The sequence below is a fragment of the Neopsephotus bourkii genome, unplaced genomic scaffold (assembly GCF_033783945.1).
Source record: "Neopsephotus bourkii isolate Nb327-2 ecotype Australia unplaced genomic scaffold, CSIRO-AGI_Nbou_v1 NB_595, whole genome shotgun sequence".
Classification (NCBI taxonomy): domain Eukaryota; kingdom Metazoa; phylum Chordata; class Aves; order Psittaciformes; family Psittacidae; genus Neopsephotus; species Neopsephotus bourkii.
In genome coordinates this window covers 2,697,108-2,711,997 of record NW_026901096.1, presented here as the reverse complement: position 1 = coordinate 2,711,997, position 14,890 = coordinate 2,697,108, and the positions used below count along the sequence as shown (strand labels likewise).

General features: G+C 38.2%; 1 protein-coding gene across 4 annotated transcripts in view; it reads left to right on the top strand.

Annotated features, from left to right (window-relative positions):
* The window catches only part of ASAP2 (ArfGAP with SH3 domain, ankyrin repeat and PH domain 2), a 90,782-nt gene that overhangs the window by 71,958 nt on the left and 3,934 nt on the right, over positions 1 to 14,890 (top strand). The window contains exons 21-26 of one of the 4 annotated variants that reach the window (XR_009725203.1): positions 922 to 1,035; positions 4,688 to 4,943; positions 6,747 to 6,908; positions 7,793 to 7,961; positions 8,405 to 8,632; positions 9,561 to 9,628. Coding sequence is in view for 3 of the 4 variants with exons in the window: in XM_061351759.1 (XP_061207743.1) it covers positions 922 to 1,035; positions 4,688 to 4,943; positions 6,747 to 6,908; positions 7,793 to 7,961; positions 9,561 to 9,628; positions 11,041 to 11,153 (882 nt within the window). In the remaining variant the exon portion in view is untranslated. Of the gene's footprint in view, positions 1 to 921; positions 1,036 to 4,687; positions 4,944 to 6,746; positions 6,909 to 7,792; positions 7,962 to 8,404; positions 8,633 to 9,560; positions 9,629 to 11,040; positions 11,154 to 14,890 lie in introns of those variants that run through there. The other 3 variants (XM_061351760.1, XM_061351759.1, XM_061351761.1) reach the window with 3 other exon arrangements.

Sequence of the window (14,890 nt, the reverse complement as noted above, 5' to 3'; positions counted from 1 at the left end):
GCAGTAGGATGAGAGAAACCGCCTCAAGTTGTGCCAAGGGAGGTTTAGATTGTGTATTAGGAAAATCTGCTTCACCAAAAGGGTTGTCAAGCATTGGAACAGGCTGCGCAGGGAAGTGGTTGAGTCACCATCCCTGGAGGTATTTGAAGGACAGGTGTAGATATGGTACTTCGGGAAATGTTTTAGCAGTGGATGTTGCAGTGCTAGGTTAAGGGTTGGACTCCACGATCTTCAAAGTCTTTTACAACCTAAATGATTCTATGATTCTAAATGTCTGATATCTCATTGAAATCTAATCACTAAAGTACTTTTTTATGGATGAAGGCCATTTTCTTGTTGCCCAGAGTTGGAAGTGCTCAGGTTGGATGGGACTTTGAGCAACTTATCTAGTACAAGATAATTCCTGCCTGTAGGGGGTGGGGGGTGGACTACATGATCTTTAAACTATTCCATGATTCTATGAAGAGAAGCTGGCTACCATTACTACTTTTAGTAAGCAAGAAAAATTGATCAATGGGGTCAAGGCTTCTTAATAAATGAGTCTGATTCAGACCACCCTACCATTGCAGTTACTTTCTTTGACTTAAAATTTCTAAATCAAAGCAAATAGGGTGTGGTGCTTATAGAGATGGACCTGCAGTACTTATAGAGAATGGACCTGCAGTGAAGAGTGGACCTACAATGGTTAATGAAAAGCCCACTTGCTTTTGATTTATTTGCGTTGTATTTGGTCACAGAGCTTAATTCTTTAAGCATACCCCAGTAACTTTCCAAATTACTGAAATCTCTCTTTAAAATGACAGTAATATTTGTACTTAAAGACCAAGGTTCCTTCTATAAGTGTTTTTTGTTTGGTTTTAAATACCTTGTTTTAAAATAAGTACTTCACATAAGTGTCAACAGTCATCTTTTTTTCCTTAGCTTACTCAAGCACTGTCTGGAAGATTTAATTCTCATGTTCATGTAGAATATGAGTGGCGGTTACTCCATGAAGATCTGGACGAAAGTGATGATGATGTGGATGAAAAGCTGCAGGTTTGTATCAGTACGTTACTATTTTTCTGTGCATAATGATTTCAGTAATACTCCTTTTTTACTATACTTATGAAGTCATTGTGAAATAAAGTTTGGTAGGAAAATTTAGGAGCTGAAATTTTAGTTCTCAGAATTATAGTTTGTCATCTTTTTTCCTCTTTAATACAAGGTATAAAACTTACAACTTTGTGGTGATGGTCAAATTACAATTAGCCAGATGCCATATCTTCTTTTTAATGGAACCAATAGTTTGTTTCAGTACATCAGGAATATTTAGATCTGCTGGTGGTGAAGCAAAGTAACATGAGCTGGGAAAATTGCCTTTACAAAGGAAACAGGCACCTTAATATCTCCTTATGTTTCTGAAATACGTTTTCTGAATAGTTGATGGCTTTAATTTTGGAACAGTTTATGCATTGACTTGTTCTCAGGGTAACTAAACTTGTTCATTAAATAAGCTACATCCATTAACATCAGCGTAGGGTCTTAATTCTGAATCTTCATGTGAAAATTTTTTCTTTTTCTCTTTTTATACCTGAAATATCTGGTGGTTTTGTGATGCTGTTGGATCCAGAATCACAGAACGGTTGGGGTTGCAAGGGACTTCTGGATGTCATGTGGCTCAGCGTCCTACTAAAGCATTGTCAGCTAGAGCCAGTTGCCCAGGACCATGTCCAGATGGTTGTTCAGTATCTCCAAGGATGATCATATTAAAGTATTCCAGCAGCATAGGAACATCATTGCATTTTCAGCATTTAATTTCTCAATTTAAGGGCCAACTTGAGAAAGTATTTAACATGTAATAGAGGCAGGGAACAAACAACTGTGTTTTGGTACCTGAACAAGACTTTAAAACAGCTTGCTTATCTGGGGACCAGGTAATCTGAAATGATGTATAGGCTTCTAAATACTAACGACATTCTCAAACTTTCATAATTTGAAGTATTCCATAGAAGTATTGAAAAGATGGGTTTGTTCCTTTCATGTGGTATTTTGTGCAGTATTGTAATTGCTTATGCGCTTTCTGCTTCCTTTGTAAAGTGCAAGGAATACACAATAGGCTTTGTATTAGTTAATCTTCAGATGTTAGCACAATCTTTTTTTCCCCTCTTGAAAGTAGCTAACAAAAAAAACCCTTTCTCCTCTGGATAGTGAAATTTCTCTTTTTTCTTAATAGAATTTTTAGCATTTTAATATTTCTCTTGCCAAGTTTCCTGTCTTAGCTAGGGCATGAATTACTAACAGAGTAAAATCAAATCTTGTGTGTTGAGTTTTTCTGTTTTCAGAAATAGTGAAGACTGGCAGTCATAGGTTCGTTTTCTTTACCTCCACAGAATGTCTTTAAAAATACTTGATCATCAAACCATGGTTTGGAGGCTTAATTTTGATGTCAGTAAGTTTCCTCTGTTGTAAAATACAATTTTTGCAAGATCCTGTTTACTTAGGATTCTTCTCCCCATGTCCTGTCTCTTTAGTCCAAGGTAGCTATTCCTTCTGGTGCTTGACTGGAACTCGGTAGCAACAAAGAGCAAAAAACATTCTCACAAGCCATCCTTTTCAAAGCATAATTGCTACCTTCTGAGACTTAAGATTTTTCTTGAGAATTTTGGTATCTGTGCAAGAATCTGGAATCTGTGAGCTGCTAAGTCCAGTTCTTCTGGGTGAGCTTCCATAGTATATCCTAATATTTATGTATACCTATGTATTGTACCACCATGCAGATAATAATAGCAATTATGACCTTTTTGATAAAGCAGCTTTAAACTTTGTTATAATTTGGAAGTTTATTTTTTTTCCAGCTGTAAACCCTTCTGATCAATTTACAAGTAAATGTTTAGTAAATCCCTTTCTGGGACACTCTAAATTCACTTTTTTTTTAATCTGTTTTCTTTCCTTCTTTTAGTTGCTTTCTGCAGTTGAGCATTCTCCTCTTGGCTAGTCCCTCAGCTCTGTCTCATATGTAGGAAGTTATCTGCTACTCAGCAGTGAGGCTAAAGTAATGAAACTGCTACTTCACTGCCCGCTATTAATAGGCTTATACTATAGGGACTTTTGAAAGGAGATTAAGGACTATTAATCACAACTAGTGTCTGTGACTGTATTGAATGCATTGGTGAATACTGTTGTCGCTTAGATCACATCAGAGTTCTGTTTATAGATGTCTAGCTATTGGGCTTGTCTCTGGTAAAGGAATTGAATAGATCTTATAATCTTCATTATGTCTGAAATAGAAGTTCTTTTAGTGTAGAATTTCTCATATAAAAGAGGTAGTAACGTAGCAGAAGGCTGAGACAATGTGTCTGGTTTCTGCTGCTGTTCCACAGTGCAGCTGCGTGATCCTACCTTTGCCTCTGCTCTGGCCATGTTTGTCCCTATATGGGACTGTTTCAGTTTGGTGAGCCAGTGAAAAGCTAAGTCAACAAAACAAAACAAAAGAATTTTCTGCTGCTTTAGAAAGCAGAAGCAATTGAAACAATTAGCAGAATCAGGACAGTGGGGAGGTCAGGGAATGGAGAGTGTCAGCCAGTCAGGAGTGAGGCTGCTAAGCCAAAGTAAAGGTAGGGATTAATGTGTCTGGCTGTCACATATATCATTCTGGTAAGTCTTTGAACTATAATGCTGTGCTGTATGTCTAAAGGCCCTACTTGATTAATCCAGAGTAGGGATTGAACATATTCAGAGGAAAATCAATTGCTTATTTATGGTATTTTTGGTGTAAATCTTCGCCTAAATGCTGTTATTATATATTGTGATTTTAATTTCATAATCAGTGATATGTTTATCTAACATTATTTCTAACGGCATATTTATGCTCTCTGAGCTGTGAATTACAGCCCATTCCTGTACTAGCCACATGAATTTAGATATTATAAAATCTTAATTATCATTTGACAACAGTGATTACTATGCTTGCTATTGAAACAGGGAGAATAATGCTAAGCATGCATAATAAGCAGATGACTTGCTGTAAATCTCAAAGATAACTAATTAGATGTCATTTGATAATGTGCATGGGTTGAGCAATGTTCGATCCCAGCAGGCAGTTGAAGTAATCTTCTGAACTTGTTCAGTGATATTAGTGAGCTGAAAAGAGTTCATGAGTTTTCTGGCTCCTAAGTCGTGGTGGACTGAAGTACAGGTAGAATACTTCGAAACAACTGTGCCTGTGTTTTGAGGTCATGATCTTCTATTTGGGATCTAATGCTGTTGAACTTCAGATGAGGCTTTGGATCCTTAGCTGTTTGTCTACTTCTGAAAATACTGTCTGGTGTTTTGATGCAGGGAAACCACATGATCCAGTCTGAATGTTTGTGTTGACTATCGCTAGGAGTCTAGCCCTGTGTATGTAAGGATGCAGTATATCCTGTAGGAGCACACTAAAGAGAAAACGAGAAAATTATAATTGTTTTTGAAATGCAGTTTACATTTAATCATTTTTTTTTTTTGTTAATGTGCACCATTACTTTGTCTTGAAGGGGGTGGAATGTAATTTTTTAGATTACATGTTAAAAGCAACAGAAAAGCATTGATAAGCCATTTTTTCTTTCTAGAAGCTAATAACTTTCTGTAAGTAATAAATATTTATCAACTAATAAATAAAATTAGTATAACTGATGTGGTATCAGTAATTACTTTTGTTACTGTGTTTAAGCAACCCAGTCCCAACCGGAGAGAGGACAGACCTGTCAGCTTCTATCAGCTTGGATCAAACCAACTTCAGCCTAATGTAGCATCCTTGGCAAGAGATGCAGCAAACATTGCTAAGGATAAGCAAAGAGGATTTATGCCAAATATATTACAGAATGAAACATATGGAGCAATACTCAGTGGCAGTCCACCTCCCATTCAGCCTGCAGTACCTGTTACAAGTAATGCACCTCCTCTACCTCCAAGGAATATTGGCAAAGGTACTAATATCAGAGTATCACTGTATGTTAGAAGAATGGGATCATAACTTTTTAAATTATTATTACATTTTTAGGGGTTTTTTTACAGTTATTTTTGCACAGGTAAGGATTTGAACTTTTTGTTGATGACTTCATTTTTTATATGCTTGAAGTGAATCTGCACAACCTGTTCTTTGTTTGATTTTCAGTATACATGCAAGAACATACACAATCGTGTTTGGGGAAAACAATGCCCAGATAATCTCAGTAGAGTTAAGCAATTTATTGAAAGGAGGGTTGCAAGCAATTTAGTTCAGCAACTTTGTTTGGTTTTAATCTTTTCATACTTCTTTTTTGAAAATGTCATTGTCAGAGTTCAATTTAAACATACAGTTTCAATAGCATTTGAGTGCTGTGGAAAATCATTTCAGACCTGGGAGAACAGAGAGCTTATGCAGACCACGAGAGATTTTAATCTTCTGAAGTCGTCTTTTAATAAATACGTGCTTCAAGGTCACTGAAATAAAAGTGTTACGACATGGTGGGTTGGGGCTCATCTGATATTTTTGTATGAAGTCTAAGATTAGTATTTAGACACTATTTATTTGATGGAATGTTTTCCTCACCAAAGAGGAAGATTCACCCAAGGAATTTTCAGTGTCTGTTTAACTGTTAAGATTTCTATCTCTAAATTAGTAATACAATTGGATAGTTAAAAAGACTGGTTTACCCTTTCATATTATTTTAATCATGGATGACCATACTATTTTACCTACTGTTTGCCCATGATTAAATGACACTTTTGAAAGAGTGTCATTTTAATTTCATTCCCAGCCCCAGACTTCTTGGCACCGGTATAGTGCAACTCATGCCAAGAAAGCATGCTGCCTGGTTTAGATTATTGGCTCATATTCTTTTTTCTAGCAATGTATTAGCCTGCTGTTTTATATTCTTAGTTAAAAGCTGTAATAGTATCATCGATCTTAGCTTCTTGTTGATTGCTGATGTTGTGCTTATGACGTATTATTACTCATGATGTATTATTACTCATGTATCTTCTTAGCTTTAGGCTGTTCTCAAGTCTTCTGAACCTTTTATACTTTTCCCTGCAAGCTAATATTCATACCTTACTCCTTTTCATCTTTTCTTAATATGATGCTCATGTGCTGAGTAGGGAAAAGTGGCATGATATGTGCAAAATACTGACTTTATGAAGAAACCCTGTAGTTGTTACAAAATGAGAAGGCAGCTCTTCAGCCTAAGAACGGAGTCATTTAGGAGGCCCCAAAGAAGTTGCACCTTGTAACTGTTTCATGACTAGTTATTACACCTTCTTGTTTGGGTGAAATTCAGAATTACAGTTTTTTGTCAACTCCAAGTCAAAACTGATGTTTCGAGTCAGCAATGTCTGCTAATGCTAATGCTGAGAGTGAGGTTCTTTTCTTGCAGTAACTGAGAAGATTACAGATATCAGTCAGGGATTAAAGATTACAGCTATCAGAAATTAAAGAAAGTAGCAAGATTTGGCCTTCTGTCATCTTGTTGAGAAATTCCTGCTTTTTCAAGTGTTGACATATTTTAAAGCAGTGACTGGAGACAAATTTTACTTAGGTAAGGTGTAAGAAAGGCTTTGCCCAGAAACTTCCATGTAATTTTTTACACCATTCTCTGATTTCTGCTCTGGCACTCCAGCAGAATGGCAGTGGTTTCTGCTGCTGAATATGGTGGTCAAGTTGCACCATTTCTAAAAGCACGGGTGTGAAATGAACACTTTGCGGTTAGGGTAAGCAATGATAATAATACAGTATTTTCCTCTCTTTTTAGTTCAGCCTTCAGTTCTTGGCAGTGGTATTCAGACAATTTCTTCATCTAATGCAATGTGGAAGACAAATTCTTTAGGAGTGGAAAGTATAAGCAGGCAGAGGTCTTCATCAGATCCACCAGCTATTCATCCCCCTGTGCCGCCATTGCGTGTAACATCTACAAGTATGTTTCCACTTTCCTCTGTTTTCCCTTCTGCTGTATCTAATCATAGTTGGCTTATTTTTCCATTTCCACAACTCATACTTCCTCTTTTGGTGACTGTAGCTTTGGCCTATCGTTCCCATGCAGTAACTTTGTATGAACTGTCTTCTCTGATGGTCCGGTGAGGACTGTATAGTGTAGTGCAGGGTCAACAGGACCTGTAACTAGAGCTAAAGAGGTCTACACTTGATATATGTAGTTTCAGTGCTGTAGTTCTGACTAGTTGTAAAGATGAGTGTCAGCCTGGGGCTATGTCTCCACGTTGTGCTTGATTCTTGCAGACCATAGGAATGCAAAAAGATGTTTTAATGCATTGCCAGTTGCTGTTGCTGTGGTTTCAAGAATTCAGTAGAAATTTTAATTAACTGCTAAACCTAATATGAAGTTGGATGTTAATCTCAACAGGATTTTAAGACATTCCTCTAAAATTTCTTTGATATTATTCACTCACTTACTTTTCCATAAAACACAAACTGTAAGCTTTGATTGAGCAAACAACATTAGCACTTTATTAAATACATTTTGATCTACTATTTTCAAGAATATAACTGACTTCAGTGAGAAATTTCTTTGCTTGTACTTTAATGCTTTGATGAATTGAAGTACTTGTGAGCTCTCTGTCCATGACTGGGTAGAACAGAATTTAACCTCTTTCCAAAGAGGTCTTCCTTCTAATGGAAGGATTTCTGTTTAAGGTTTTCTGTTTAAGTGATTGATTACATGTAGTAAAGCATTTTTCTTGAACTGGGTAAATCCTGTAACAGGGAAAACTGTGAAGAGAACCCAAGAAGCAAAATGTTAAATAGAAATTTAATTCCATTTCACTGTTTAACTTCCTTCTATAGATGTGCTTTCTCCAGCACCACCACCTCCAGTGGCAAAGACAGCCAGCATTATAGAAGCTTTGAACCAGCAGTCTAAACAGCAACCACCTCCTCCACAGACTAAGCCAATCCCACCACCACTGCCCCCACAGCCTCCTAGTAGAATCTCTCAAAGAAAGCCTATTCCTGGGTAACTGATAATCATTTTAGCATTTATTGTACTTCATAATTAATAGTAACTTCTCAAGTTTATAGTATATAACATGCAAATCATCTGTAAAGTATGCATACTGTTGCCAATTATGTGTTCTAGCGTATGGTAGTGAACAGAAGGCAGATACTAATGGAGATTACAAGGATTCCCTCATTAAAAAAACAAGACAGCTTAGCGATTTAAGATTGTATGACATGCAGAATATCTACAGAATGCTTAGCTGTGATGGAAATAAGAAGCCACAAAGAATATTCCATTGTTAATTCTCATCTAATAACAAAGAGGAAATAATGGGATCTTATATCTGATTGTGCCTTTTACTGTTGACATGTTTGCATAGGTTAAGTTGCATTCAATTTTTTCATTCATGGCAGGAGTAGAGAGATCTGGAACAGAAAATATCATTTTTAAATTTGCAGGAAACAAAGTTAGGAGAGACAGGTGTACTGGAAAACACGATTATATCCAAAGCAGCCTTGAGAAACTGGAGTAGTAGTCAAGGGAGAAGAGGGGTGTCATTCAGTAAGCAACGCTTAGTACTTAAGAACTATCAACTACAAAAATGAAGCATGAAGAACAGCAGAGTATGGTTAAGCAGAAGTCCTTCAGAGCAGGATCTGCAAGGACATAGTGAATCGTAAATAAAAGTAAGTCAGACACTGATGCTGTTGTGGAAGAGTCAAAGGGGAATAGTATTGTTTGATTATAGCCTGCAAACTCTGTGAATTAATCCTTCCAGTTGACTCAGCTGAACTGCTATGTTCAGTTTTGGGCATTACAGTAAAGTAAAGATACAAAATAGTGAGGCAGAAACCAGAGGATATAAGTAAGATAATGAGAAATGTAGAAAATATGACCTGTGAGAAAAGTTTGGAAGAAATAAGATTCTCTTGTATTTCTTAAACAAGAATACATGCCTTCAAATATGTACAAAAAGAAGACTTTTAAGTTGCAGCAAGAATAATATATTTTTGCTATAAGACAGTAGGGAAAGTTTTCCAAAGGTAAGCAAGGGGAAATATCATAGTAACTTATCTGGGAATATTTGGATTCTCTGACACTGAAAATCTGTCAGAGTACAGCCTGTACAAACTTAGATAGTTATAAGATACAGGGACATGTACGTGTATATGTGAGATTAATAATATATGTCGTTGATCATTTGTGAATGAAAGAAGTAAACAACCTTTGAGCTCCCTTTCTAGTCCTTTGGTTGCATATACCACACTTAAATAAAAGGGAGAAGTAACTTGCTGAAGCTTGCTGTAATGTGCAGATTAATGTGGGTACATAATTTTAAGAAAGAATTTTGAAATGAGAGTGAAAAGAACTTCAGAACTTAAGGAAAATAAAATCTGCTCTACACAAATTGCAGTAATTGAATCTATATTATTATTCTGCCTTATGTTTCTAAATCAACTGAAAGTTACAATTGGCATAATCAAAAATGTGAAGCAAAGTAGCTGTCACCAGAATATACTGCAGATGTGGTATAACTTGGAGAATATTCTTTATTGTTGTGTTTCAAGTTCTTGATTGTTTCTTAAATGAATGAATTTCTAACTTTCTGCACAGGACTGAGAAGTCATCTGGCTTAACTAACAAAGGGCAGTGCAGAGGACTTGGGTCACTACAACAAACTGGTAATAATGGCTTACAGTTTTATTTTATAGAGTCATAGAATAGTTAGGGTTGGAAAGGACCTTAAGATCATCTAGTTCCAACCCCCCTGCCATGGGCGGGGACACCTCCCACCAAACCATGCCACCCAAGGCTCTGTCCAACCTGGCCTTGAACACTGCCCGGGATGGAGCATTCACAACTTCCCTGGGCAACCCATTCCAGTGCGTCACCACCCTCACAGTAAAGAACTTCCTCTTTATATCCAATCTAAACTTCCCCTGTTTAACCCGTTACCCCTTGTCCTTTCACTACAGTCCCTAATGAAGAGTCCTTCCCCAGCATCCTTATAGGCCCCCTATATGAGGTCTCTATGCAGCCTTGCCTTCACTAGCCTGAACAGCCCCAACTTTCTCAGCCTGTCTTCCTATGGAAGGTGCTCCAGTCACCTGATCATCCTTGTGGCCCTCCTCTGGACTTGTTCCAACAGTTCCATGTTATTTTATTGTAATTAAGACACTATTATAACAGTCTAAGGGACTGTGGGGATTTTTTTATTTACCTTACACGTTTAAATGCAGTCAGTACCAGCATTCTTGTTTCTCTTTTTGCTTATGCAGCCCCTGATGCCTCAGGCTCTTCTGCATGAACGGAGCTATCAGCCAGTTAATGTAAATAATGGGGCCATATAAAAAGAATCAGAACCACAGAATGGTTAAGATTGACAGGGACCTTCAGGTGTCCTCTGACCCAATTCCTCTGCCCAAAGCAGGGCCACCCAGAGCTGGTTACCCAGGACCATGTCCAGATGGCTTTTGTGTATCTCCAAGGGGGGAGACTTATGACAATAATGTCATCTCAAAAATGTGCAAAGTAAAGTTGGTATGGGTTCTGTGGTGGGTGTAGTGGAGCTTCCCCTACCCAGTTTCCCTTTCCACAGTACATATTTTGTTCATTGGTTCTTACTTTGATTCTTTTTTCCTTCCCTTTGACATACCCAAGGGGAATTTGCTAATCACTATCTGCCATCTGTGTCAGGAATCTCCTGTGAAGGATACAGCATCTTGATAATGATAGTCTTTACTAGGAAGAAAAGCTTCTAAAAGCACACAGTCTGTAGTGAGCAAGTGGGGAAATGGGATCTTTGGTTCTGCTCTTGTCTGGGTTTTAGGCTTTTTTTGTCTTTTAGCATATGTGCAGTATGGAAAGTTTTAGCTAATTGTCTTTGGGAAGAGAGGCCTTTTTCGATAAGAAAAAGTATAGAAAATTTCAGTTCTTTAGAAAAAGACATCAAAAAATTAAATACCATTGGGATATAAAATTATTTGTATCCTCTAAAGACCCACGGCACCATAGATTTGGTTTCAGTTTGTATCATCACTCTTACTTTTTTTTTAAAAGCATGCCTAAAATCTACTTGTTCTACTTACCTTAGCAGCAGGAGACCCATCTTCTGTGTGTGAAATTCCAGTAACACAAACCAGTTCTACATCAAATACTTTGGCACAGATTCAACCACCAGCACCAATGCCAAGGAAATCACAAATAGTAAGTAGGCAAAATCTGGGTTTTGATTTTATTACATCTTCTGCATTCTGTCAAACACACTGTTGACATAAGAGTGTATCCTGTTATGGAAAAAGTGTGAGAATCGTGAAAAATATGAAGCCTGTATCCTGTGTTAAACGTGTGGGTGACTTCTACTAAATATTTGTGGAATCTTTCCTTTTCTTGCATTTCCTATATGATATTATGTGATCTTAAATAAAAATAACTTTAAAAAAGAGCATCAACAAAAAAAGAGAAACCAAAGAAAAGAAATATGGATTCTTTGGTTATGTCCAAATGTGACCAGTACAATCCACAGAACATATGATTTGACTTATTCAAGGTAGTTAAGCTGCTTAAGCCTCCTGTAGATGAGCTTGACAAGTGAGTCACTTGTAGATCATATGTAACTTCATTCTTAAACTTCAGTGAAGTAAGTAATAAGGAAGCTTTTGTGCTTGCTTTTGTAACAGAAGTAGATACAGTTGTTTGCATAGGTAGATCAAATGGCTGCAGAAAAGACTAGGGGTCAAGCTCTAACCAAAAGAAATTGGCTCTTTATGCAGTTGCTTCTCTTTGCATCTCTTTGCAATACATTCACTGGGTGACTGGAGAGAAATGTCTTGGTATGTACACAGAAACCACATCTGACTTGAGACACCCCCAACCAGAAGGTAGTTGAAGGGTGAAGAGGAAGGCTGGAAGTACTATATATTCTTCTCCACCTCCCCCAGCCTTATGGTGACTGTTAAAAAAGATATGCTGTATTCAGATGGACTCTTGATGTGATTGTGTGGCCTTTTTGTACTCTTATTTATTATTTGTAGACTAGGATCATGGATGGTAACATATATATTATTAGTATCAATACCTATATTTTTATACTAGTGTAGGTAAAGGTATGCATTCCCAGATGTCAGTTGAGCTGTACACCTTGTGTGGTTCATTTAGGTCTTTGGTCTGTTTTCAATTTTATGTTGTTTTCTTGTGTGATAGACATAAAATATCCATGTTCTTGATCATGACAGTATTTCTCTGCAGTAAGCCAATCACAGTATAGAGTCCATACTTTCCAAGATGCTACATGTGACTGGGTCTGGGCTGTTTCATGCTTTACATTCCATGTAGGAGCATGGTTCTGCAGGTAAATAACAAACTGAGAGGTAGGAGAGGTGCTGTTCCTTGCTCTGCCATTGTCTTACTAATGGGCTGTAAGGAAAAGTGCTGCCCTCTTCAGTTCTCTGTCTCTCTCCCTTCAGCCATCTTTTCCTCAGCCATGCCTACTGAAATAGTAACTCTCCAGGTGGGACTTCAGTGTTTATGTGCGTAGCCTTGCATGTTTGCCTTGAGCTCTGAGAACTCCTATCACATGGTTCTCATCTGATAGTACTGAAAGGCCACAGAGACATTTGGAATTCCTCTTGCATTAGTTGGGAGTGTGAAATCTGATTTTTTGTCTCCCCCTCTCTTGTTCAACCAGGTCACTGTCTTGCATTGCATCTTAAATAACTTTCATGGTTTAGGTGACAATAAAATTAAGTGATCTAGGTAGTGTGAATTTTGAGTGTGTGTCCCTTTTGCTTACATGCACTGAGAGAATTGTCATACTTTGTGAAGCTGTTAGACCCTGATCACAATTTCTTTTGTGTTTTGGGATTCAGGTATGAGCACTGACTGCTCTTTCAACATATCTCTGTTGGTTCTGAAGAAGTTCATTACCTGGCTTTCTGTATACGTGAAAGTTGTAGCTTATTTATCATCTTTCCTTTTTTGTTTTATAGGATAAATTGTTTTATTTATAAGTGAATGGGCAATGCTGGCTAGTTTCTAGGAACAGTCAGTGTCTCCACTGTTCAATATTAATTGCACATAACAGGAAGAACAAATCTGACCTTCCAGGTATCTCTAGGGATTCGGTAGCGTGAATTATATGAGACTGAGAAAATCAGCTGGATGATTCTCTTCTGTCATAGGAGAGACAAGTAAGGGAAACCTGGCTCAGGGTGTGTGTGCTAGTTAAGGTGCTTTAGATAAATCAATCTATCGGAAGCATCTTAGCTGAGGTTTAGTGAAGGGCCGGCCCCTCAGCTAAAGAGCTTTAGCCAGATCAGTCTAGCTAAAGTACTTCAGCTAAATCATTCCATTTAGCCTTATACTCCAGCCTTTTTTGCTAAGTCTTTACCCTGTCAGGGAATCCAGAGGCCAGCCCAGATTTAGGAAATAAGTGCAGAAATGCTCCTTGAGTAAGGTAAAAGACAACTAGTTATGCATGCACATGTACTCAGTGGTTTATCTCCTATACAGTGCCTTTGCCCAATAGCCTATTTTTCAGATTGAAATACCTTCTTTTTTTTCATGTCTTTTTCCCCAAAGTGTATTTTAGATTTTTAAAACCACATGAAGATACATTGGAAAATTTCCTGGAAGATTTTCGTTTTCTGGGAATGAGATCTATTTTAATTTCCTTGACTTCTGAGGAACAAGAAATACCTGTAATTACTGCACTTTGAAGTTAGTCAATTTATCACTGTTGTACTGATGTGAAGCTTCTCCCTCTCGACCTAAAAGGTGGTGATTCAAACTGTAACTTGACTGAGATGGAGCATCTGGCAAAACTGCTGTGATGCAGTGCAAGCTGCCAGCTCACAGGGGTGTGCCCACAGGCAAAGACAAAGGATATGCCTGGTCTGGGCAGGTCAGGTGGTTCATACTAAAATGCAAATGGATGCTTACAGAGGAGCATAACAACTGTGTTACCTCTCTCCTTCCCCATCTTCTCTTGCACCTGTTTGTCTGCATGGTGCTCAGCTCTAGCAAAATGGGACATTAAGTCTGTTGGGCTGTACTGTCCACAGCAGAGTATTTTGCTGGTGGAAAGAAGTAGACTTTAGTGGAGTTTCTTCTCCCCTTATAAGTGTGCTGTTCCATGGCTGACCTAACTAGAAGCTCCAGCCAGTCTCTGGGGGACTCCAGGATGGTGATGAGGCTTTCATTGCCTTCATTTCCTTATCCCGTCTGGAGCCTCTGCCCCAGACACCCACTGTATTAACAGATGGCTCTGGACCTAATAGCACTTAAAGCTCTGCTCTGGCATCTTAGGGTAGAAAGGATAGATTGTTGCTGGCTACAGCTGGGCAAATAGGGAAAAGGGTAGACTTGTGGTAGAAAGCTAATTCTCTGCCTCCAGGTCCTGTGCCTTTTTGGTCCTCATGTGGAAACACTGTGTGGGTACTGTTATTGTTGGTCTGAAACAGAATGAGAAGGCTGAAAACAAATGCAGCAGCAGGCTGGGTTGCACTGGGAGAGGTATGAGGTTAGGATGGTGGATGCAGTGATAGCAGAGCAAAACAATTTCATCATAGAACATTTCAAACAGAATACAACTAGGATTGGAGTGTCACTGCAGTACTGGAATACTGCATCTCCTTACTAAACTTTCCTGTTGGAAGAGCTGCGGAACCACTCCTGTGGCTTGCAGTCCTCAAAGCAAAGCATCACAGAGACAGAGAATGGTTCAGAGGGTTTATACGCTGCTGAAATGAGATTAGCAAATTAAGAGGGAGCATATCAGCAGATGGCTTAGGCTTCTTTCTGATAATGCAACTGCTGTTACACTTGCTGTGTAGCACTTGATCACCCTGTCTTCTGAATAAAACCGTACTCACTGCAGTGATGTAGAGCTCTGAAGACAGGTTTGGATGAGCAAAAATGGAAGACTGCTGAGGGAAACCTGGACC